Source organism: Sus scrofa, chromosome 8 (genome assembly GCF_000003025.6).
Source record: "Sus scrofa isolate TJ Tabasco breed Duroc chromosome 8, Sscrofa11.1, whole genome shotgun sequence".
Classification (NCBI taxonomy): domain Eukaryota; kingdom Metazoa; phylum Chordata; class Mammalia; order Artiodactyla; family Suidae; genus Sus; species Sus scrofa.
The window spans coordinates 136,754,389-136,779,719 of record NC_010450.4 but is presented as its reverse complement, the minus strand read 5'-3'; the positions used below and the strand labels follow the sequence as shown (position 1 = coordinate 136,779,719).

At 48.9% G+C, this 25,331-nt stretch overlaps 1 protein-coding gene across 3 annotated transcripts in view; it reads right to left on the bottom strand.

The window, feature by feature from the left end:
* The window catches only part of PRKG2 (protein kinase, cGMP-dependent, type II), a 99,892-nt gene extending 74,870 nt beyond the window's left edge, over positions 1–25,022 (bottom strand). Inside the window, exons 1-2 of one of the 3 annotated variants that reach the window (XM_021101892.1) lie at positions 24,903–25,022; positions 14,060–14,533 (exon numbers count right to left, since the gene is read on the bottom strand). In XM_021101892.1, coding sequence (XP_020957551.1) covers positions 14,060–14,520 — 461 coding nt within the window. In that variant the 5' untranslated portion in view covers positions 14,521–14,533; positions 24,903–25,022. Of the gene's footprint in view, positions 1–14,059; positions 14,534–24,182; positions 24,410–24,902 lie in introns of those variants that run through there. The other 2 variants (XM_013998589.2, XM_003129364.6) reach the window with 2 other exon arrangements.

Sequence of the window (25,331 nt, the reverse complement as noted above, 5' to 3'; positions counted from 1 at the left end):
GACAATAAACACAATCCACAGGTCGTGGGATTTCTATGAGAATTAAGTTAGTTGGCAACATAGAGCGCCAAGAACATGGCCTGGCACACACAATGCAGTACTCTAGGGACAGCTGTACACTTACGGGTCAGCAAGTCACCAGCAACTGAAAAACACTCACGTTAAAACAGCTCTTAGGGCGTTCTCATCGTGGCTCAGTGGTTAATGAATCCGACTAGGAATCATGAGGTTGCAGGTTCGATCCCTGGCCTTGCTCAGTGGGTTAAGCATCTGGCATTGCCTTGAGCTGTGGTATGAGGCTTGGATCCCTTGTTGCCGTGGCTGCAGCATAGGCTGGCGGCTACAGCTCCAATTAGACCCCTAGCCTGGGAACCTCCATATGCCACGAGTGCGGCCGTAGAAAAAGACAAAAAAAAAAAAAAACAAAAAAAACAGCTCTTAAAACTCTATACTTATGTCCATCGACAGATGATTGGATTAGGAAGATGTGTTATTTATACACAATGGAATACTACTCAGCCATAAAAAAGAACAAAATAATGCTATTTGCAGCAACATGGATGGAACTAGAGACTCATCCTGAGTGAAGTAAGTCAGAAAGAGAAAGACAAATGCCATGTGATATCACTTATATCTGGAATCTAATATATGGCACAAATGAACCTTTCCACAGAAAAGAAAATCATGGACTTGGAGAATAGACTTGTGGTTGCCAAGGGGGAGGGGAAGGAAGTGGGATGGATGGGGAGCTTGGGGTTAACAAATTCGAACTATTGCCTTTAGAATGGATTAGCAATGAGATCCTGCTGTGTAGCACTGGGAACTACGTCTGGTCACTTATAATGGAACATGATAATGTGAGAAAAATGAATGTAAACATGTATGTGTGACTGGGTCACCTTGCTGTGCACTAGAAAATTGACAGAACACTGTAAACCAGCTAAAATAAAAATAAAAATCATTATCAAAAATAATAAAAATAGAAAAATTAAAACCATTGTTAAAAAACCCCTCCATACTTGAGAGCCACCTCCGTCACGACAGTGACGGTGACGCCTTCACAGTGTGGGTAAGACTCCTGACAATCCAGGCCCCTGCCTGTCCAGCCTCCCATGCTCAGGGTGGCCCAGGCCCACCGAACGGCCTGCGGGTCCCCAATGCGCCAGACCCGCTCTGTCGCCCGGCCGCCCATCCTCCTCCAGACCCGGCTCAACAGCGTCTCTTCCACGGAGAGTCCCCTCATCTCCCCAAGCAAGGCACCCTCCCCTCGTCGCGTGCACCCATCTCTTAGACCATCAAGCACACAGGACTGCGATACCTGTTAATTTCCGTTTTAAAGTCTCCTTGCAGAGACTGTGGTCGGCCCCCTTCTCCATCCTCTTAACTAAAATCCAAAACTGCACCTGGCCCATGGGAGGAACCCAACAACACTGATGCTAGAGGGCATCCGAATCCCTCCCCTCGCGGAAAAGGCTCGGCGCAGGGACAAGCGTGCAGGTGGGAACCTCAGTCACCCAGGAACCTGGCGCAGAGAACAAGCAGGAGAAGCATCTCTTGATTCCCTTCTCCCCCCAGTTTTTTGAGCAGTAAAAACAAGAAGAAACAAAAACCCAGCTAATAAGTGCTCATGTTTCTAATCGGAGACCCCCGCATGAGAAAGATGAGGTCACTCCATGGTTAACTGGCAAATGAGCAGGACTTTCTCCTGTCAACTCTCTCAGCCTGTGTCGTGCATGTAATTAGGTACAGTTGTAACTGCATCATGCTTACTGTTACTTCATGCTTACAACTAGCATTTCTCGCTCCCTTTCTTGAATGTGGGCCGATGATCCAATTCCCAGGAGCACCAGAGAACAGAGTTTAATAATGAGATGTTGAAAACCACCAAGACGTGCAAGGAAGTTCATCTGACACACGCGATGACACGCCACATCGTCGCGGGGCTGCGGGGCAAGGAGGCCGGAATGACAGTCAGCAGCTCCCTTAGAGGCCTGTGACCAGCCTTGCTCTTAGAGCGTCAAGCTCAGTATTTCTGGAGTCAGCTGCAGGGAAGCCTGTCCTAAAACGAAATGGATCTCAACTGCCACAGCACCTTAGAATTGGCCAAGGACCTTCTGGAAACCCCAACACCCAGGGCCTGGCCTCACACCAAGTTAATCAGACTCCCTCGTGGCTGCACCAGGATGCTGTATCTTTTAAATACGCCCTTGGGGACCACAACGTGCACTTCAGGTTAAGAATTACAGCTGTAAACAAGAAGACGCAAGGGAGTCTGGGGTTGTCCTTTCTCTCTAGCTCCCACAGCACTGGGGGCCAGGCTCTGTAGAAGGCTCAACAAGCCATGGATTGCGATTAGGGAATTAATGACTCATTAATTAACAATACGCCGTGAATGTTGGTCTCAAGACTCTGCTGTGTCTCATCCTCCGTTACAAGATAACAAGTAAATACAGGAAAGCACAGCCTGCTCTCCTCTCCCTCCTCCCTGCATCCTACACGGAACCGGAACCGGCGTGGCTCTTAGGACCACGCGGTCACAGCAGGCTCAGGACTCAGGACTCTTTTGTTTTGTTTTGTTTTGTGTTCAATTATGGTAAAATACAGAACACAAACTGTCCCATCTTAGCTAGTTTTCAGGGCAGAATTCACTGGCATCAAGCAGATGTGCACTGCTGTGCAGCCATCAGCACCATCCACCTGCAGAACTTTCTAACCTTCCCAGGCTGAAGCTCTGCCCCCATTAAACAATGACTCCCCGTTCCCCGCTCCTCCCAGCCCCCCGAAATTTCCACCCTGCTTTATGCATCTAGGATGTTGACTGTTCTAGGGACCGAACATAAAGTGGAGCCACACATCATTCGTCCTTTTGAGCCTGACTTATTTCACACAGTGTCTTCAAGGCTCATTCACATCGTCGCACGAAAGAGGAAGGGATTTCCCTCCTTTTTAAAGACTGAATAATACCTCCTTGTCCGTATACATGGCCTCCATCCGCGGGCATGTGGGTTGCTGTCAGGAATACGCATGTTCAAGGCTCTGGCCTTTTTACAGACGGCTTTACGGCTCTAGCATGGCCAACCTTCTCAGCCAGAAAATCCCACAGCAGAGACGTAAGAGGGCTTTTGGGCACGGTGTCAGGATTCTAAGATGGCCCTGGGATCGCTACCCCTTTGGTGTCACCATCTTATACAAACCCCTCCCCCGAGCACCTGAACTTTGCTCCTGTGCCAACAGAACATGCCACGGAGAACACGGCAACTGTGAAGGGTGGGTCGCCGGTCCCTGTCAGCTAAGACCTCACCTTCGTCACCAGTAACAAGAGCCTCCAGCTGGCCCTGAAGAAGTAGCTGCCCGCAGGGAGGGGACCCCGAGGGGCCCACGTGGCAGGGAACTCTGGGCAGATCTCTAAGAGCAAAGAGCGGCCGCGGCCGACGGCCAGCAGGCACACGCGGGCCTCGCTTCGGCCACCACGCGGAACCGAATACTGCCAACCCTCACTTGAGCCTAGCGGAGGCCCTCTTCCACTAGAAAGCTCGAGAAAAGACTACCGCTGTTGACACATTGACTGCAGCCTTGTGAAACCCCAAGCAGATGAGCTGCACGGCTGTGCCCAGACTCCTGACTCACAGAAATGCCAAGACACCAGATAGAGGTCGTTTTCAACTGCCAAGTTTGTGGTAACTCGTTATTGCATCACTGCATTATTGCATTACGCGACAACAGAAAACCAATACTCCTGGGTTTCCCTGAGTTTCTAGTTCCAAGAAAGACTGAGGAGTATGACCTGCTCACGTCTTCACCCGCTTTTCTCACCTCATCTGTGGCCAGAAGAGACCGGAAGCTACAGATCTTTCTTTCCTTCAAACTTCCCAGAGCTTGATCTACAAACTTAAAAAAGACCACCAAAGCTGATGCTTGGGGTTTTCTAATTAAAATTAATTTGTCATGACGGAGTTCCCGTCATGGCGCAGTGGTTAACGAATCCAACTAGGAACCATGAGGTTGTGGGTTCGGTCCCTGCCCTTACTCGGCGGGTTAACGATCCGGCGTTGCCGTGAGCTGTGGTGTAGGTTGCAGACGCGGCTCGGATCCCGCGCTGCTGTGGCTCTGGCGTAGGCCAGTGGCTGCAGCTCCGATTGGACCCCTAGCCTGGGAACCTCCATATGCCGCAGGAGTGGCCCAAAGAAATAGCAAAAAGACCAAAAAAAAAAAATTAATTTGTCATGACAAAGAGATACCCCTGGAAGGATTAAAAGGAAACAGGGTTTCCTGATCTCGCATACTTGAATATGAATTTTATGTATAAGATACCCTCTGGTTGTTCCTGGTTATGGATCTCAAAAACCAAACAAACAAACAAAAAAACAACACCTGTAAAACAAGTCTGCAAGGAAACAAATCTACAACTCACCAATGCGTCTAAGAAAAGAGAGCATGACTGGGAGCAGACACATTATCTTAAAATGAGACTTTAAAGAGAGAAAACAGGTTTAGTTAAAGGGTAATTACAACAAATGTATCTTTTCATACAGAAAGCGCTTTCGGAGCCTAAAAACTGAAAAGCGTTTTTCCTTGGCTTCAGATTTTATTTTGTCTTCTTGGGAATTCAATTGCAGTCTAAACCCTGGAGAAAGTCAGGTGACAGGAGCTGAGCTGCTCAGGCTTTGCAAGGAAAAGGGAGGCTCCCTAGGAAGTGACTGCTGGCAAAGGGCAGTGGTGATGCTTCCAAGCAAGAAGCAAAGGCCACTGTCCTCGCCCCATGCTAATTCCACCACAGTCTTTCCTGGGAATCCAGCAGAAAAACATGCAATGTCCAGAAAGGCATGAAATGCACGTGAGTAAAGGAAAAAAACGAGTCAGGAAAGAGCAGCCCGTTTCAGAGGACACTTATAAGCTGTGAGTGAGGAGAGCTGGAGGCTCTGGCCAGGGCCCAGGAGAGTGGTTCAAAACAGGGCTGCTAGAGTTCCCTCTGTGGCTCAGTGGGTTAAGAAGCTGATGTGGTCTCTGTGAGGATGCGGGTTGGACCCCTGGCCTCGCTCAGTGGATTGAGTATCCAGCATTGCTCCAAGCTGCAGTGTAGGTTGCAGGTGTGGCTCACATCTGGCATTGCTGTGGCTGTAGCACAGGCTGCAGCTCCAGCTCCGATTTGACCCCTAGCCTGGGAACATCCATATGTCGCAGGTGCAGCAGTAAAAAGGAAAAGGGTGGGAAAAAAAAAAAAAAAAAAGCAGGACTGCTACCTGCTACAGTCACCTGGAGTAACTTATTTGGAGGCAAGCAGATTCACCAATGGCTATAACTATCTTACAAATTAGTAAGACAGCAGGCAAAGTCTAATGAGTGTAGGATTCTGAGTCGCTCCAGTTGAGTGGCGGCTGTCTCGGTATCGAGGTGAAGATACACGGCATTGGTTACTGTGGGCTAGTTGCTTCTGCTTGGTAAACCTCAGAAAACCACAGTCACCCGTCAGGTTTGTTGTGAAGATAAATGAGATAACACCGTGTGCCAGGCCCATCATAGGTACTTTACAAACTGGTACTGAAGGCCAGGGGCTAGTCTGATGCTGGGAGTGGAGGAGGACGAGGGGCAAACACAATAAAACCCTAGGTGAAATGGGGGAGAGGAGACGGAAAGAACTACAGAAAATAAAGGGAAGAAAACAAAATTAATGGAATTCAATATTCAATAAATGTTTGCTGAACTGAATGCGTTCATTTGAAGGTGTAAAGGGAATCTTTCTAGCCAAGGCCATTGGGTCAAAAACTGCTGTGGTTTTGCGCAGTATGAACAGATCAGAGAACACGCTGTGACCCAGGAACCCAGGAACGGGGCCACCAGGTGAGGGGACGGCGGCTCCAGGCAGCTGGCGCTTAGAAGCAGCACTTCGATTTTTTATTCTTCACAGCAGTGAGTCCCGGGGTCCTGAGGGTTTCCTGAAGCTTAATTGCACATTTTCCCAAACACCTAGCAACGACAGACTGGAAGACGACGATGACGCGAGAGGGAGCAGAGGGCGGCTATGAGGTGAGCAGAAGGTGATGGGGGGGGCAGGGACCAGGCTCTTCGGCTTCTGGAGCGAAGAAGAAAAGGCGGGAAGGGACGGGGCCTCTGCGCGCCTCCCCGCCGCCTTCCTGAAGCCGAGCCGCACTGCCCGTCTCCCCCCGCGGCCTGTGCCAGCTCTCGGGTGTGTGCGCACGCGCGTGGCGGAGACCACACTGGCAACCCTGGCCAGCCTTCTGAGCTTCCACGTCCGCTTGGGTCCAAGGTTAAAGCCGCATCCCCCTCATCTCATTAGGCAAGTCTCCAGCTTCCACGAGGCGATGCACGGAAAACAAGAGCCATCTAGCCACTGAGCGCGGCGGTTCCGTGGCTCCCCTCCCCGTCCCGTCCGTCCCCGAGTAGCCGGCTCTGAGCTGGACGTTTCCCGCACACTCTGGCTGCAAACTCAACCTTCCGGTTTCAAACCTCCTGAGGACTTCCACCAGACCCGCGCCCGGCTCCCTTCCCGCGCAGCATGCGAGCCCCCGGGACACCAGGTCACCGCAGACTGGCCCCTTCTCTTCTTCCGTCCCTTTTGTTTCCCGGGCGCCTGTGTCACTTTTTCGCTCTTCTGAAGACGCGGGTTAAGGCAACACTATCTGCAAACGCAGATGATTTGTTCGCTGCCCAGCTGACAATTAAGAGTCTATAATACTCTTCCAGGCTTTCATCATCTCCGTAACAGCTACATACAGAACCTCTCATACGGCAGCATCTAAGTCACTGCTTCCTGGAAGAAAAAAAGGGGTGCTTCCCCTCCTGCCCCCAGCAAAGTTCTCCTCCAATGCAGACTGCTACCAGGGCAGCACTTTCTGGAAGCACCATTTTCAAGGGGAAATAACAAGACCAGGGAGCTATTTGTAATCACACGAAAAGAAATGAGAGTGTCCGGCTGTGTAGCACTGGGAACTATATCTAGTCACTTAGGATGGAGCAGGATAATGGGAGAAAAATGTATATACGTATGTGTGACTGGGTCGCCTTGCTGTACTGCAGAAAATTGATAGAACACTGCAAACCAGCTATAAGGGAAAAAATAAAAATCATATATTTAATTTTTTATAAGACTATCCAACTAAAATATAGAGTCCTCTAAGTTTCATCTTGGTATATTGGAATTGTTAGGACAGACTTTTTTTTTACTGAAGTATAGTTGATTTCCAATGTCATGTTAGTTTCAGGTGTACAGCAAAGTGATTCAGTTATATATGTATTCTTTTTATACATATATATAATTTTTCTATATATATAAAATTTCTTTATATATATATATTCTTTTTCAGATTCTTTTCCATTAGAGGTGCTCACAAGATATTGAATATAGCTCCTTGTGCTATGCAGTCACTCATTTAGAATAGACTTTAGGTAGACAGCAGATTTTCCGGATTTGAATCCTGGTTCTGACATTCAAAGCTATGTAACCTTAGGCCAGTTATTTAACTCTGCATGTCTCAGTTTCCTCATATACAAAATGATACAGAGTCATCCCACCTGCAACGACTGCGACACCAGAAACATCTCTCCTACAGGTTTGTCGTGAGGATGAAGTCATCCACTATTTGTGAAGCACTCAGAGTGGCGCCGGCACGTCAGCAGTGACACGGAAGTGCTGGCATCATGACCGTGGTCATTACGATTCCACAGAAGCACTTCCGCTCCATGAAAGAGCCGTGTTCCCATCATGCGCAGTCACGTGCTCAGCGCTGCTTTCGAGCGGAAGCACAGACAACCGCACACACACTCTTCCTTGATGTTTTTCCAGCTCTTGTTCACAGGGGTGACTCGCCAGCATTTTCCGCCTTGACCTATTCTGCTCCTGGGCCGGGAACGACAAGAGAGGCTCACGGTCCTTCCCAAAACGAGAGTCAACCTCTGCGGTCGGATGGCACGTCTTTGCTAGAACACTGGTTTCGGAGGACAGTGTGAGCCTTCCCAGTGAGAGGCCGTCACACCAGCAACTTGCCAGATGTCGCTGATCAGTCTGCCGGTGGAGCCCCAGACATTCCGCTCGCGCTTCTAATTTTGCCTCTGCTGGTGCTGAAGTTGGCTAAACAACGTCTCCATCAACAGAAAATTTAATTTCAGTAAAAGATCTGACCTCCGGATGCCTGGTTGCCTTGGCGTTCCGGGCAGGTCAGACATGGACAGAAATGCAATCTGAGCGCTCACTCGCCCGCCCGGCCACTGACTGTCAGGTCTCGGCCTTGAGAAGCCCTGTCCTCACTCCAGAACCCATTCGCGCCCGTCCGCATGTGTCACCGCCTGCGCCATCAGTCGGATCAACCCGTTCTCCGTGTCCGTTTCGCACAGGCCTGAGCTCTGAGGATCCGGCACGTGGTGGTGACTGAAGGGTCGGCTCAGCTCTGCTCTGCTTGGAAGCAGCCAGGAAGCACCCCTGCTCTTCCTACCAATCAACACGGCGACTGGTAGGAATAACAAATAAAGCAGACTGGAGTTGCGCTGTGGCTCAGCGGTAACGAACCCAACTGCCATCCATGAGGACATGGGTTTGCTCCCTGGCCTCACTCAGTGAGTTAAGGATCCGGCGTGGCTGCGGCTGTGGTGCGAGCTGGCAGCTGTAGCTCCAATTCGACTCCTAGCCTGGGAACCTCCATATGCTGCAGGTAAAAAATTAAAAAATAAATAAACGGAGCAGACTGGTGCCCAAAGTAACCTGCTGCGAGGCCTCTGACCTGTGTGGGTTAAGAACACTAGTGTAGACAAATAGGATAGGTGACCCCCAAAGGAAGAAAGCCAGATATAACTTCCTTGACCTAAGAGAAGCCACTTTAGGTCCAAGCCGTTTTGTGATCTACGCCTGGCCACAATGCTTGTTCTTGACCAGGCCAGGAAATAACCATTTCAGAGACAGTAAATCAGCTGTCAAGATTCCCAGTGCAGTTTCGGAGGCAAAGATTAGTCTGAAGCACATTCTTGAGCTATTTTGCAGGAAATAAAACTCCCTTGAGCATCAACCTCCAGACCAGCTGGAACCTAAGGGATGATGGCGCTGCTCTTTGCTGACCCTCGAGATTTCCATCCACTAAAGCCAGGGCCCTGCCCATCTTCGCCCCAACGCTCTGCTGAACTCTCCCCCGTCCACCCCCTCCACGAACATGCACGCGCAGCCCAAGCCCCTCCATAAATGCGCGGGCACCCTTAGCTTAAGACTTCCCCAAGGTGGCTGTTGAGGGAGGGGCCGCTTTGGGAAGTACCTCTGGTGTTCTCCTTCCTTGCTGCAAATAATAAATCCTTCCTTCTCCCAGTCTTTGGCTTGGCAGTGTCTTTGGCTTGAGGCGACTCCAGCCTGGGGGCAACGCTAGGCTTGTAGAGGGAAAGAACCGATTTCAAAGTCAAGAATCTTGGATTCTAATCTTGCTCTGCCTCTTACCTGGGCCTATTCTGCAACAACCCTGCACCTGTTTCCTCACTTCTCCAGTAAGAGGGGACGTGTGAAACGGCCTCGAAGATTCTTCCAGCTCTCAAGTGTTCTGAGAGGCACCAAGACACGTTTAAGTCAGAGATCAGGGTGTCTGATCTACTGTAATGCTCTGACTCATCATGATGTCTGATACTTGAGTAAGGCCAAGTACCTATAATAAAACAGGCGAGTGCCCACGCAGCTGTATGCTGCTGAAGATCTAAAACGGTCAGTGGGCACACAGCCAAATCCAGCAATAGCCTAAGACAGACAGCAGGTTGTGTGCAGCCGAAAGGTCCTTCCACGTGGCACGCACCGCAATCCCACAAGCTCATTCTCATTTTCTGGGGCTTTGTCCTAAGACCGAACACAGGTGTTATTCTGGCCTACGAAGTTTTCTCAACCTTTACGAGGTCTTAATTCCCATCTCGGGAGATGGAGGTTATAGTCAAAACCACATAATCTAGAATTGCAATATTCAATACAGTGGCCCTCAGACACATGTGGCTATTTAATTTTAAAATAAATTGCAATTAAAAACTCAATTCCTCAGTGGCATCAGCCACATCTCCTGTGCTCAGCAGCCGTGTTTTGCTATTGGCTCTGCCACGGTGGACAAGACAGTGCAGAGAACATTTCCATCGCTAGACATGCTCCCTCAGAGAGCAAAGACTTATTCTAGAACTCCATCTTAAAAGGAGACCCTTGAAAGTTCTCTGGTGGCTCAGCAGGTTAAGGACTGGGCATTGTCACTGCTGTGGCTCAGGTTACTGCTGTGGTTCAAGTTTGATTCTGGGACTCAGAACGTCCGATTGCTGTGGACGATGTAGAAGAGAAAGAAAGAAAGAAAGAAAGAGAGAAAGAGAGAGAGAGAGAGAGAGAGAGAGAGAGAGAGAAAGAAAGAAAGAAAGAAAGAAAGAAAGAAAGAAAGAAAGAAAGAAAGAAAGAAAGAAAGAAAGAAAGAAAGAAAAGAAAGAAGGGAGGGAGGGAGGGAGGGGGAGGGAAAGAAGGAAAGGAAGGAAGGAAGGAAAGGAGACCCTTGAATTTTGCAAGAGACAAATTTCCAGAGCTCTCCACTGCCATAAAAGCATATAAGTTCCTCCATTTAAAGCAGGGAGGTGCAACCACACCATTTAAGCTACCCCTTCAGACCCCACAAGTACACTTGCTGGGGTGGGTACAAGACAACAAAGAAGGCACGTGCGGACTGCAGGGCCGTCGCTGAGTTCACTCGCCATTTATAAGACACCTGAGCCCAGAAGCCTGGCAGCTCAGAGACTGCTGCAGCATGGGGTTTAGAGGCTCTCAGGAATCCCCAACTCTGAGCCCTCAAATTCCAAATCTACCATTTCCCCAAATGTTATTCTCTGATGTCCTTCAGGACGCCCCACCTCCCTCACGCTGTTGACTCTACAGGAAGGCTGGGGGTCTCTCCTTACTTGCTTCTTTTATTATTGTTGCACCCAAGGCACGTGGAAGTTCCTGGGCCAGGGATCGAACCCACGCCACAATCTCGGTTTGCATCACAGGAGTGGCGACGCCACAAGGGAACCTTCTCCCCTCACTTTCTTGCTCACTGTTAAGCATTCATAAGGGAGACATCCTTTCTGACAAAAAGACTGAAAAGCCATTCACTCAATGGCTTCCAGATCCAGCGTGGAGGGGGGACCTTATGCAAATTGTCACTGACATGCATTAGTAGAAACAAATGTCATCATAAATCCAGTCAGAAAACTTTATGAAGTTCAACAAATAAATCATGAGAACCTGAGAGTAAATGAAGGTACCATTTTGACTTATAGCTTAAAATTCTCTTAAATCTAACAGGCACTGCTTGGAAGAGGAGCCAAACCAATGGACCCCGTCCATCACCCTTTTACCAGTGAATGGCACTCATCTTTTCTAATGTTCTAACTTCTGGCAAGTTGTTTCTTTCAAAGTCTTTGATAGACTGTATAAAGGACAAATAAAAATATCCAAACTTTACATACGGCTCTTCTCTAAAGCTGGAACTATTGGAAAAAGGAACATGGATTGTAAAATTGAGCACTGTCAAAAAACTGGAAAACTTTAAATCTCTCAATTGACGATGTTAGCTACCAGTGTCTACCCAGTTATTCGAGACTTGTGGGGAAGACACTTTGTAAGAGAAATTGCTGGGAAAATTGAGGCACAAACATCTGCAAGGAAAAAGAAGACACAAACCAGTCCATGAAAAGAGTGGCTGCCATATTCTAGTTAATGTTTCAACTTAGAACTAAAGGCTATAAGAAGGCATAAAGGAAATACGAAGGCATACATGATCTAATTTGGTCTCTTTAGGACTTAATCATTAAAGAATCAATCATCCTGTCTCTTCATCATGTCCCAACACGAACTGGGCCCATCTGGCCTGCCTTTATGACGGATGAGGGGAATCCCTGCTAATTCTTATTCGGGGACTATCACGTCTTTCCTCTCCTGCGCCCCAGGTGGTCTGGTCCCAAAACTAACTGTGCCGAGCTACTGACCTCTTCGCCTGGTTGTGACAGAGCTAAAAAAAGGAAAAAATACGGATGGATGTGTACTCAGACTGTTCTGCCACCAGGAGGACGGTGTTTTGCTCAAGATGGGTCTAAGTCGCTGGAGCAAAATAGTTGAAAATAATCTTCATTTATGAGGAGAGAGCTAGTGGAATATGTAGGAAGAGGGTCAAAGGAGATGAACGGCTATGAAATTCCCTCACGCTCTCCTCCACAGAAAAGCACGCTGCTGTCTGAGACAATTTTTCCAGCTAAACAATACATTGTGCTTATTTACACATATATAAAGTATACACACATAATATATAGTATATATGTGTGCACACGCATAATATATAATTACATATAATACATGTAATTATTATGTGTGCATGTATTTCTTAAACATCAAAAGAGAACCCTACAATGTTCAAGATTTTTTTACAAAAAGCATCAGTTTGCAAGCAACATTTATAATTTCTGAATTCATATTATTAAAAAAATAAACAATTTTTTTTTTTTTTTTTTTTTTTGTCTTTTCTAGGGCCGCACGTTCCCAGGCTAGGGGTCTAATCGGAGCTGCAGCTGCTGACCTACGCCACAGCCACAGCAATGCCAGATCCAAGCCGCGTCTTCGACCTCACGGCAACGCCGGATCCTTAACCCACTGAGCAAGGCCAGGGGTCGAACCCGAAACATCATGGTTCCTAGTCAGATTTGTTTCCAGTGACCCCCAATGGGAACTCTGGATAAGACCTTTCTAAGCCAACTAACAAATAATCTCCTGGCTTTAAACAACTCCTCTGAACTTAATACTAATCAGATTCCTTCAACCTCAGAGTATTATGACTAATAACCCAGCATGACTTGTTTCCTTAACAAATATTTATTGATCACTCACTATGTGCCAAGCGCTGTCAACAAACTGATGAATGAAACCTCCCTTTATAATCCTATTGTCAAAACTAATCATTTATTTGTTTAAGTCAGACCCTTTATTTCTTTATTTATATTACTTATGTGTGTCAATAAATTAAAAATTGTTGCAATTTCACAAACCTTGCATGTTGCAAGAGGGATTCAGGTTCAGCCAAGATATTATCAATGCAAAAGACTGAATTTCAACGAATACATTTTTTTACTCGTTTAAAAATAGTGCAGAAAGGAGACCCTAACGCATGATGTCTCTAAGCCATCTTTCCCAGGTAGGGAATTCAGACTCCAGCCAGAAAAGACATGTGCACACACACGCATACGAATACTGTGGGAAATATTGTAAATACGTAGTGAATCCTCTTTTTTAAAATTAATTCTGGCTTTTAACCGTTCCTTCTGCCTGAAGGGCCTTCCCACCAAGTCTGTGCTCCTTGTCCTCCCTCGGGTCTCAGTTACAGGTCACCTTCTCAGGGGACCCTCCCAATTCTGCTGCCTGCTTGTCCTTTTCTCCCCGAATCCCAGACCCCACCCGCTCTACTGCTGGTGCCATCACAGCATGTATCTTAACTAATAATTACTCAAGTTTCCGCCTGTACTACCTCCTCACAAGAAAGGCTCTGCGTCTATGCATCCGCTGATACAAACTCAGCATCTAACACAGGGGCTGGCGGAGGGCAGTGTGCAACTAAAGCTGGGGGGTGAAGGAATGAAACGATCCCCCCGGGAGGCTCCCACGGACCCCTTTTTCCTGACACCGGCAGACTAAATGCTGAGAAGTGGTTCTGCCGTACATATTCACAGGGCAGTGTGATCTGTGAACACCAGCAGGTCCGCTTCCACGGGAAGAGAGAAGGGGCCGATTTCCGCAAACTACTTTTTCCCTCCCCTGGTGTTTTCAAGATAGTGGAAAAAGGACTTTCGTACACGCAGCTCCTTGGTTTTACAGATCACAAATGAAAGCCCAGGTAAAACACAAGTCCGGCTTCAAGGAGAAGTTCCCCTCAAGGGAGCTCCTGTTGCAAAACGATCCATTTTCGGAGGCCCTCTAACGCCCAGTCTGCAAGGGGCGTGTGCGCTCCCCACGGAGGAAGCGCGATAAGTATCCCCTAGTGCTTCATAACATGAAGCCCACGCGAGTCCACAGGGCACGGGAACCTCTTACCTGGAGTCCTTTCTGACTCTGGCTTTCTCAAAAGAAAATTCGGGGGGTTTGTTGAGGTCATAGGTGCGGGAGGTCGGCTCAGCAGACACTCCAGCCTTTGCTCCCCGCCTGCTGTGCAGGGAGACCAAGCCGGAGGTCTTGCGGTGGACCTCGAGAGGCACTTTATCCGGGGAGGCCTGCTGCGGGCTTCCTCCCTGCATGTGCACCACATCCTGAAGCTTGTTCAGCTGGATGCACTTGTTCTGGAGCTCCTCCGTCAGCTCAGCAATGGCCACAGTCTGCTTGGACAGCTGCTCTCGCAGCTCCTTCAAATGGTACTCCCGCTCCTGGATCTCAGCAGCCTTCCTCCTCAGCTCCCTCTCCAGCTCCGTCACCTTGCTCCGGAGGGCGCTGGCAGTGAGGTTCCCAGCGTGGCCATCTGGATTCTTGGAATGTTTGGGTTTCACGGAACCATTTCCCATTTTGCTTGAGGACCTGCAAGAGGGCACAGAATTGGCAATTACCTGGTGGAGCTTCACCACCCAAGAGCCCCCCGCCGTTCTGTTTCAGCAACAGAAACAGGAGCGCTCGTCGCTGTTTGATAGGCAGTAAATACCCGACACTTCCAGAAGAAACGCTATGGATGGATTGCCTTGGTCCCTCTGGGAGCAGGAGCTGGCACCTGGCTTCCTGCCCCCATCGTGTCCTCATCAGGCATAAGCATCACACCTAAGCCCTTTGCACAGAAGGCCTGCCTTACCTGCTGCTCTCTCTGGGGGTTCTCTCGGGACGGCTGTCAAAAGCATCGCCACAAAACTGCGGCTTGGACATCAGCCTGGCCGAAACAAAACCCCAACGAGCCGCTAGGGCAGCAGAGGCTTGCTGATGTCCCCACCCTCCCAGCTCCCTGCGCGGCTACGCTAGGGAGCCTTCTCCGGATTTAGAAAAGAACACACCTGCATCCCCCGGAGGAGGAGGCCTGGTGCTGCTGTATTAGCGCTTTTCTCCTGCCGTCTGTGCCTATGAAGTTTGACTTCTCTGACAACGCTCGCTGTTAAAGAAAACTTCTGGATGGCAGTTACTGGAAGGTAAAACAGAGGCATGGGGGGCTCTTCTTCCTCCTCTACTTTATGTCCTAAGGCTGAGAAGACGACAGCCTATGGCGCAAGCCTGTTCCTGTCCTGGAAAGAACATTCTCAGTGCAGGTGCCAAAGTGGTCGCTCATCCAGTGAGTCCTGGGATGTGATACACAGCCTGCCGGTTACGAGGCACCATCTTAGTCGACTCAGAAATGTTTTTAGTTCGGTAGTTATGCATTTATTTTAACATTCATCACAAATATAAATAATTGGCACCCCAAAACGTTGACGCGCAGTTGGGTATTCTGATTTACTGAGTCAGTCCAATGAAAATAGAGACGATACTGTCTGCAGTTAATAAGCTCTTATGGGCAAAGTCAAAAATGAGACCTCGAAAAGCTGAAGCCTGGGAAATACTGCTTTGATTAATCGTCATGAGGTAGAAGTCTTTTCGCCTAAACAGGCTAAGCTACTTCTTTCTTTCCTTTCCTTTCCTTTGTTTCCCCTGCCAACCAGCAGCACGTGGAGTTCCAGATCAGATTCGAGCCACAGTTGCGACCTACACTGTGGCAACGCCAGATCCTTTAACCCACGGTGCCGGGCCAGGGATGGAACCTGTGTCCTGGTGCTGCACAGACGCTGCAGATTCCCTTGCACCACAGTGGGAACTATATGCCTAAGCTATTTAAACTCCATGCTTTCGGAGTTCCACCGTGGCCCAGTGGCTTAAGACTCCAACTGCAGCAGCTCGGGTTTAATCCCTGGAGGACACAGTGGGTTAGAGGATCCCATGTGGCCGCTGCTGTGGCATGGGTTGCAGCTCAGACTCAATCCTGGCCCAGGAACTTCCATGTGCTGTGGATGTGGCCTAAATAAATAAATTCCACACTTCTGCATGTGCAATTTTTGACTGCCACAATAACCCAAGACACTTGAAAACTAAGTTTGACTTACTGCTCATTATCTGATATTTGAAGAGCTAGATAGATCTTCAAAGTTACAAATTCTGCAGGGTTGCCCCTCTTTCTCTCTCTCCAAATTCCCAACTCAAAGAGAAATGAAACACTTAGACTAATTTCATGAGCTCTAGAGGACTCATCATGACCTCTACAACAAAGACAAAGATACAAAACAGCCTCTAAGTTTCAAATAGATGCAACCCAACAGCCCATGCGGGTGGCCCAAGACAAATGGTCGAAACAGAAAATAAATGCTCTTATAAAAGTAATTTTGCAAAACCCAGACATTCCTCAGAGAATTCAGGTTCAAAGTCGTCATTATGAAACATTACCTCCAGCGAGTTGCCTTAATACGATGCAGAGATGTGGCAGGTTTAACCTTTAAGTTTCTGTTGACTTGGCAGCATTTCCTATTTTTATGTATTAAGAATGTATAAAAAGGTTAAGGAGACTAGAATTCAGAGACGTAGCCCTGGACACCCTGGCTACCTGAATAAGAAAGTCAGAGGATGTCAGCGTGGGACCTGAAAATAAACTTGACGGGGAATGGGAACAACAGGCATGAGAAGGGTGCCCCCCAAAGGGGCCTTAAATGACTGTGCGCGCGAGCTGTTCCCATGCAGCAGAGAAACATCTAGCTTTGCTTTCTGGTTCATGGACAAGGGCTCCTGGTCCAAGGCAAGAGAGAGGGAGGGAGCAGGCACAGGAAGAGGAACTGCTTTATAAAAAACAAGACCTGATTAAGTGTCACGTACTCTATCAGGGGCAGAGCACCACGGATTTACGGTCAAGTGTGACACAGAGACCAGTTCCAGCAGGCTAAACACGAACAGGCTCAGAATCATTCGTGCTCCATGTGCGGGAGTCCAAGCACTCCGTACCAATCCAATAATTTGACAACGCGGAAACCCCGTTAGGTAGAGGTGGTTAAATTCTCCCCAAACACCAACTCTTCTCCAGTTTTAATGGAGCCAGTGGGAAGCTGCGTAAGTCTTTTGAGCTATTCAGAATTCCAGAGAGCGGTGAAAACTGGAGTAACTAACCCAACTTTCAAGTCTCTAATTTAAGACAGGTAAGGTACTGAATGACTCAGTATAAAGTCTGATGTCTTCGAGTTCACGCATTTCAATTCTGGCATCCTTCAAGCCCAGGCTTTGAGTGTCTGGCTTCATAAAACCTAATTAGCCTCACTGCTTCCTGTGTATCAGTCCCTAAGACAGACAAGCTATTTCCAAATAGGTACTGCTGGTCACGATGGAACCACAGGATGATGCTCCATCCAACTAGCAACTATAGGTTATTAGAAACATTCTTACAGCCAGAGAACAGCGTACAGAGTAATAAGAAACGAGCTTGGAGATAAAGATGAGGATTTTTTTCCCTTCCAGTTGTACTGAAATATAATTAGCACACAGCACCGTATGAGTTTAAACTGGACGGTATAATGACTTGTCTTACATGTATTATGAAATGATTACTACAATAAGTTCAGTGACCATCCATCATCTCATACAGACACAAAATGAAAGAAATAGAAAAATTTTTTCCTTGTGACGAAAACTCAGGATTTTCTTGCTTAAGCGCTTTCACCTAGAACATACGGCAGTGTTAGTTATATTTTTCTTGTTGGACATCACATCTCCCATACTTATTCATCTTAAAATTGGACATTTGTATCTTTGGGCTACTGGCATCCAACTCTCTGCACCCCCACCTCCAGTAACCACCGGTCTGATCTATTTTTCTATGAGTCTGTTTGTTAGTTTTCGAAGGGTAATGAAGTAATGAGCATGGATACAAAGATCGGGGTTTAATAGAAGCGGTGGAGGCAAGCCAGCCAGGAAAGGAAAAAAATCTGCCTTTTTTGAGCTGTGTAACTTTCTATAAATTATTCAGACTCCTTGATTTTCTAATCTAGACCGTGGATCTAATTATACCACGGATAATTACGTCCATGCAGGTATTATGAAGATCGTGTTTGTAAGCCATCCTGAGCATCGTCTGGCAGGCAGGAGGCAGCCGGCAGCTCTTACACTATGTGACTGGCAAGGCACTTAGTGGCTTGGGATGAAGAAATGTCCAGAGAACATCATGACTGGGTGGGAAGACGTCTAGTAGACTGGATGTCTTCCAGACCAAAGGTCTTTAAAGACAAAAATTATTGCGGGCAGGGGAGGGAGCATCCTTGCTCAGTCTGGATGAAGGGGGAAAAAAGTTACTCTGGAACAAACACCCTGGGAAACCCTCCCAGTTAAGGGAAGCCCCACCAAATGGTCGCAACTAGAAAGCTTCCTGAATGACCCAGCCCAGGTTCCAGCACTGTGAGAACCCCTCCTCTGTAATTCCCTCACGTAACCTCTCCGTGTTTCCCCACCGCACTGAAATCCTTAAACCAAAAGGGCCACCTCATTATCTTCGAAAGCAAAAGAGTGGTACCCTGTGGAGGGGGTTATCTTCTGCATCAGGGACAGAGCAAGGAATATAACTAACGAGTAGTGGCATTTAGCAAGAGAGGGGAACGCTACAGAAAATCGTAAAAGATTGTTCGTTTAATCTCGATTTAGGAAATGTCATTTACAAGAGGTAACCAGAAAAGATACAGGCAGATTCACACCTGACAGCCCAAGTGGGGGAAATTAGCCTTTGCTGTCCGTTTTTCCTCCAGCCCTGAGGGCGTTCGAAACGAAAATCTTGGCTCTGATCCAGACGGTATCTATTTTTCTCTCTACCCATCTGGATTCTGATATATGTATATATATATATATATATTTATATGTATTCTGATATATATATTTATATATATTTATACCATAAAATGGTATAGTGGTGGCTCATGTTATAGACCCAGAGGCCCAATCCATGCACTTTCACTTAACCTTTAAATGCCCCTGGCCATGACATTGGGCATGAGTGTGAACAACAGAAGAGAGAGACAGACACAGAGAGAGACTGACAGGTAGAATTATGCCACATGTCCTTCGGAGCTGTTAGACGGTTAAAGGAGATAAACCCTAAGAATGTAGCACGATGCCTGACACAGAGTGTGCTTAATAAATACTAAATACTAGTCTTATGACTGTTAACATTATTTACCCAATGAAATAACTCAGTTTAGTAACTTGGGGGGGGCGCACACCAAGGGCATGCAGAAGTTCCCAGGCCCAGCCCAGGGATCAAACCCACAGCACAGCAGTGACGAGGGCAGATGCTTAACTGCTAGGCCACCAGGGAACTCCAAAATAATTCATTTCAGTAGCAAAATTTATTGATCAAAAAATACGTACTAAAGCAACAAGATATTTTAGGAGAAAGAAGTCAGAGTGCTGCTACTACCAGACTTTGAGACTTACTCTAAAGCTGCGATGCTCAAAACTGTGCAGTGTACTGTTGAAAGGAGAGACAAACAGATCGATGGCATGAACAGAGAGCCCAAAACAGACCCACAAAAATGGAGTCAACTTATCTTTGACAAGGGAGCAAAGATAACTCACTGGGGAAAGGCTAGTTTTCCAATAAATTGTGTGGGAAAAATTGGAACTCCACACGCAGAAAAAAAATGAATACAGACACAGACCTCACATCTTTCATAAAAATTATCTCAAAATGGATCAAAGTTCTAAAGTAAAACACAAACTATAAAACTGCTAGGAGACAGCATAGGAAAAAAATCTAAGGGATCTTGGCTTTAGTGATGACTTTTTAGATAAAACAACGATAGCACAATCCCTGGAGGAGAAAACTGATAAGCTGGACTTCATTAAAATGAAAAAGCTCTGCTCTGCGAAGAACCCTGTTAAGAAAAAGACACAGCAAGCCACAGACGAAGAAAAAGAATTTACAAAATACCTGTCTAATAAAGGATGACTCTCCAAAATATACAAAACACTCTTCACAGTCAACAATGAGAAAACAAACAACCCCGCTGAAAAACGGGCCGAAGGTCTAAACAGACACCTCCTCAAAGGAGACACACGCCCACGGCACAAAAGGATAAGAAAAAGATGCTCAACATAGATCACTGAGGAATCTCAAGTTAAAAGGAGATCCCATGATCCCTGGTATTTAACCAGGTGCTACGAACACCCATGTCCACACCGAAACCTGCACATGGATGTGTACAGCACGCGCAAATTGCCCAATCTCGAAAGTGACTAAGAGGTCCTTCCGTGGACGGATGAATAAACACACTGTAGCACATACAGACAATGCCAACCCACAACTATGGAGCCCTGAAAAGACATGAGGGAACCTGAAATGCATGCTGCTGAGCGAAAGAGGCCAAGCTGTAAAACCAACATTCTGCATGATTCTGGCTCCGTGACATTCTGGAAAAGACCGAACTTGGAGACAGTAAAAAGATCCGTGGTTTCCAAGAGACTGGGGAGAGGGAGAAAGGAAAGAATGGGTGGCACAGAGGGAACTTTAGGGTAGGGAAGCGTCTCTGTGCGATACTGTTATGGGGGAAACACGTCATTGCATACATGCTTGTCCAAACCCACAGAAGGGGACAACAAAGACAGTAATTGCTAAGGAAATATGGACTTTAGTTAATAATTTTTCAATACTGGCTCATGCATGGGTCATAACAAATGCACCTCATTGATGCAAGAGGTTAAGAACAGGGAAAGGGAGGGAGACCATGGAAACGCCTCCATACTTTTCACCCAATTTTTCTACAAATCTAAAACGGCTCTAAAAAAGCAAGTCTATTAATTAAAAAACAAAACAAAACACGTACTGGAAGGGAATGCAAGAAAGCTGATGGCGTATTCAGGAATCAAGCTGAAATGAATGATGGGCAAAGGGGACTGATGAGAAGTGAAGCTGAAAAAGTAAGATACTGGAGCAAAACACTGAAAAACCTCCTCTGCCATTTATAGCATCTGGGTTTTGGTGTAGGTCAAGTTTGTTTGTTTTCCCCCAAGTTACAGCGTCAGATTTGTCCTTTAGAAAAATAATTAACTTTTTTGGCAATAAATATGGACTGGAGCGAAAAGAGCTTAGAGAAGGACAGACAAAAGTAAGAGTCTACTGCATCAATCTAAGTAAGAGGGGTGAAGACGGGGTTAAGGTCAGAAAGAATCCCAACCCCATTCTAATACCTTGAACTCAAGTAAAAAATGGAATAAGCTCCATGGTAGCCAGAAGAGAGACACATTATCGTAGGGGATTTGGTAAAAGCTATGGGTATAGGCAACTCTGCACTTTATTTCCCTTCAATAAATCATGAAAAGTAGAACAGATTCTTTTGCATGATATGGGCAGGTTAGCTAACCTTCAGGGCAGGTTAGCCTGAAGTCAAATGAATCATACTGGCTTCTAGGAGTGGTTTTCCACTTCTAGCAGATCTGAAGCTGCTGCATCTGGTGTTAGTCAACTTTGTCTCACCAAATTTCTTCTAGAAAATCATTAGCCATCACTGAGTACACAAAGCCCTGCTGCTCCTCCCTGAAGCAACCACAAGAGTTGTCCTTCTTAGAAACAACTCAATTTCATGTGGATTCCACCGTGAAAAGCGTCTGTCCATCTGACTTGCGACTGTTGACATGGGACTCGGTTTTGAATCCACTGCTTGTTTTCTCTGTCCACAGCATCTTATTTTGGGGAGTAATTTTCTCTTGTCAGGCATTCATATGAGCTTCTTCTCATACCAAAGTTTCAGCTCCTCCTGAGGCATCGCCTTGAAGTGCCCCCCCCAACACATACACTCTGCAGAATGTTTATAGTTTTATAAATGCCACATCCCGTATGTTCACTGCCAAATGTAGTACCATTCCATTCAGCTATTCTGGGGGTGCCACAGCAGCAGATAAGCAGGCAAGCACACAGAAATATGATTTTATAGGTGTAGGTCCGGAGAGGGTAGCTGATGGAATTTGAGTGATGATAAGAAGGATAAAGAACTGGAAGTTTCCACTGTGGTAACTGGGTAAGAGACGAGTTATTAACCCAAGTGAAGAGCAGATTCGAGGAATACGATGGTGAGTTTGGTGAGTTAGTTTTAGCAGTTTGAGGAACCTGTGGAAACTTTAAGATCAAGAAGTTCAGTAGGCAGGAAGAAGCAAGGGACTAGAAAATCAAAACGGGGAGCTAAAAGTACTTGGCAATCCGAAGGAGAGGCTGAAGCTGAAGAAGCAGATGAAAGTGCCCAGGAGACTGGCCAACGAGGAGAGCAGCAGTGTTTAGGGCTGTAGGGCGTCTGAGAGAAAAAAGGGGAGATGCTAAGAAGCCATTGTATTGGTCGGGAGAGGATGAACTGCAAGGGCAGAACCTCTGACTGTGGTGATTAAACGCCAGCACCCCCGGAGGAAGTCAAAAAAGATGCCAGTGTTTTGATTTTGGCCGGCTGGGCGGAAGGCAGTACTATGAACTCATTCATTCATTAAAAATGAATAGAGCACCATCTACGGGCTAGGCCCTGTGACACCGACCACAGTCAAGAGAATAAGCACGCTTTGTGGAGAAGGGGTTGAGTCTGGATTTATATTTGTTGAGGCTGAGGTGCCTGTGGGTCTTTAAGGTGGAAATGTCTAGCAGACGGTAGCAAAAGAGACAAGGGCAAGACAAGAGCACATTTCATAGAGGGAGGAACTGAAGTCCCACTTGAAGAGGAGACCACCAAGGAGGGGGGGAACACGGCAGGCCTCTATTGTTATGTATGTACATTTCGATGGTACCTGCGGATATTCCCTATAGGAAAAGAGGAGGAGGAGATGCACAGAGCACACGTGGCGTAGGAACAGTCGCATCGTCAGAGATCTAGAAGCATCGTCAAAGCAATGAGATGTTCCAGAGGTGAGCAGGCTGCAGCTCACATCCCACAGGCACCCACAGCAAACGCCATCAGAGGGGGAAACACTGACTCGAGCCTTTCACAGATGAGCTGGGACAGAAACCACCTCACAAAGGACCCCGGGAAGAGCTGGCACGAAGAGCAGGGACTTCAAGATGGTACCACGGTTCATGCGATGGGCTTTTGGAAGTAAAAACTTGAGAGTATTTGTAAGCCCAGAATAAGGAACCAGTGAATATAGAGAAAATGAAAACAGAAGGGAAGAGGGAATAATTGATAGGACGATAGCCTGGAGGAAGCAAGACAAGATGGGAGCAAAAGACGTGGGCAGCATCCAGGCACCATATGCCTTCTCTGAGAGGCGAACGAGCCTCGCTGGTAAGGGCAGCAGCGCACTGGAACGGAGCGTTTCAGGTACAAGAGACAGATCTCTGTGCACCATCTTTTCCTGCCCTTTATTCTCCGTCACACAACGCTCCAGTGAAGGAGAGGGCCTCTGCGTCTGCAAAGAGCAGTCTCCACCGTATTAGCCCAACCCTCCCGGGTAAAACTACACAGTAGTATGGGCAACGGCTACTGTGGGGGGACGACCGCCTTCTCTACGAGTTACATAGAAAACTGAAAAAGAGACAACATCTAAGGAACTGTTGGCGGACGGGGGCTGGCAGGTGTCTGCTGCTCTCTTCCTTTACAACGAAGCCCCTGGGGAGCTCGGCAGGGAGGCGAAGATCAAAGCGTCGTCCTTTCTACCTGCTCCTTCGGCCTGGTACTTGCTCTGCCTTCTCGGCCAGGGGCGCGGCGGCTGTGCCTCCGCACCCGAGTGTTTCTCAAACTTGAACCCCTCGTGTTTTCTCTCAGCCCCACATCGACGGGTTCGTTTCTGCCTGTGCGTCGTGTCTTCACCATCAGGAGAAACAGCAAGACACGTGAAAGCGCCTCAGGGTGCGGAGAGGGACACAGGACACCCACACAAGTTCACAAGTCCTCGCCGAGTCCCGCTCTCCTAGCAGCTCCCCGGCGCCCGGCGAAGCGGCGCCGGCGCGCACGCCCCGACCGCGCCGCCAAGCCCCCGCCGGGAGCCGCAGCCCCCCGGCCGCCCCGGGGCCGAGGTCGCCCCTCCCGCCCCGAGCCGAGCTGCTGGAAACAGCCGGGAGGCTGCGCTGCCTCCCGAGGCTCCCGGGTCGCGGCCGCCCCAGCGAACGCACCGCGTGCGCACGTCCCCAGGCCCGCAGCCCGGGCGGCTGGAAGCGAGGCGCCGCGCGCCCCCGCGCCCCCCGCGCCCCCCGCGCCGGGCCCCGGCCCGCGAGCCTCACCAGACAGCCGGGCGCGTTCCAGGTGCGCAGCTGGTCCCCTGGGCGCCGCCGCCGCCGCCGCCCCCCCTGCGTCTCGGCGGCCGCTCCCTCGCCGCCCCGCCGCCGGGCGGGCGCGGGTCAGCGCAGCGAGCCCGGGCGCGGGGCTGTCGGCGCCGGCGCTTGGGCGACGTGGGAGCCGGGGGCACCGGCGAGCGCGCTGCGGGCGGGAGCTGCGGCGGCTCGGGCGCTACCGCCTGGCTCCTCCGCGGGGGCCGGTGCAGAGGAGACGCGCCAGCGGGGCGGGCGGGAGGAGGGAGGAGGGAGGGAGGCGGGAGGCGGGAGGCGGGAGGCGGGAGGAGGGGCGGGGGTCCGCCGGGCGGGGCCGCGGCCGGCGGGGAGCCCGCGTCCCCGGAGCCCGGCTGACCGCGCGCCCGCGCCGGCCCCAACCTTTGCTCCCTCCCGAGACGCGCCCGCGGCGACAGCCGCAGTCTGCACGTTCTACCCCGTCCCCGCCGGAGCCAGCCACTCAAGCAGGGAGATAACAGCGGGGTTGTAAGCAGGTTTCTTTTCAATGTTAGTGTTATTATTTCTATCTCGAGCGTGTGGGACCAGGCCAGAGGAAAGTTCAGGAAGACGGCCCCCCGTTTCCTTCCTCCCCCCCCCCTCGCCTCCCTCAGTCCCCCAGGGCTGTGGTCACTGCACGCTCGCGCCCACCTGGAGGGCGCAGACGGGCGCACGTACCCTGGACGTGCTCGCCTCTGTCACACCAGTGCCCTTCTAGAAGACAGGTGACCGCCGTAACTTGCTTCGAGGTGGCCGGTTCTCATGACGCTGGGGGGCAGAGATGTGACCTGAGTTTCAAGGGACCCTCGGCAGGCCTCCGTGGGTCTGAGGCAGGGCGCTTTCTAGATCAGCCAGGCGGGTCCCGCGCTTCCCGTCGCCTTGTGATCACTGTGGTTTCTCCGGAGGCTCGCAGAGGGTTTTCTAAACACACACATAGCCCCCCGCGTTATTTGCTGTGCCCTGGGGCGGCGAGATCTCCGTGTGTCTTTTCCCCTTTTCTCCTGCCTCCAGCGGGATTTCCCTGGTAAATCCGAGGAGGACTAGGGCGGTGTCTGCGAGGAGGAACGGGCGGTACAGTGAGGGTCTACGCCCTGGGCCCCTAGAGAA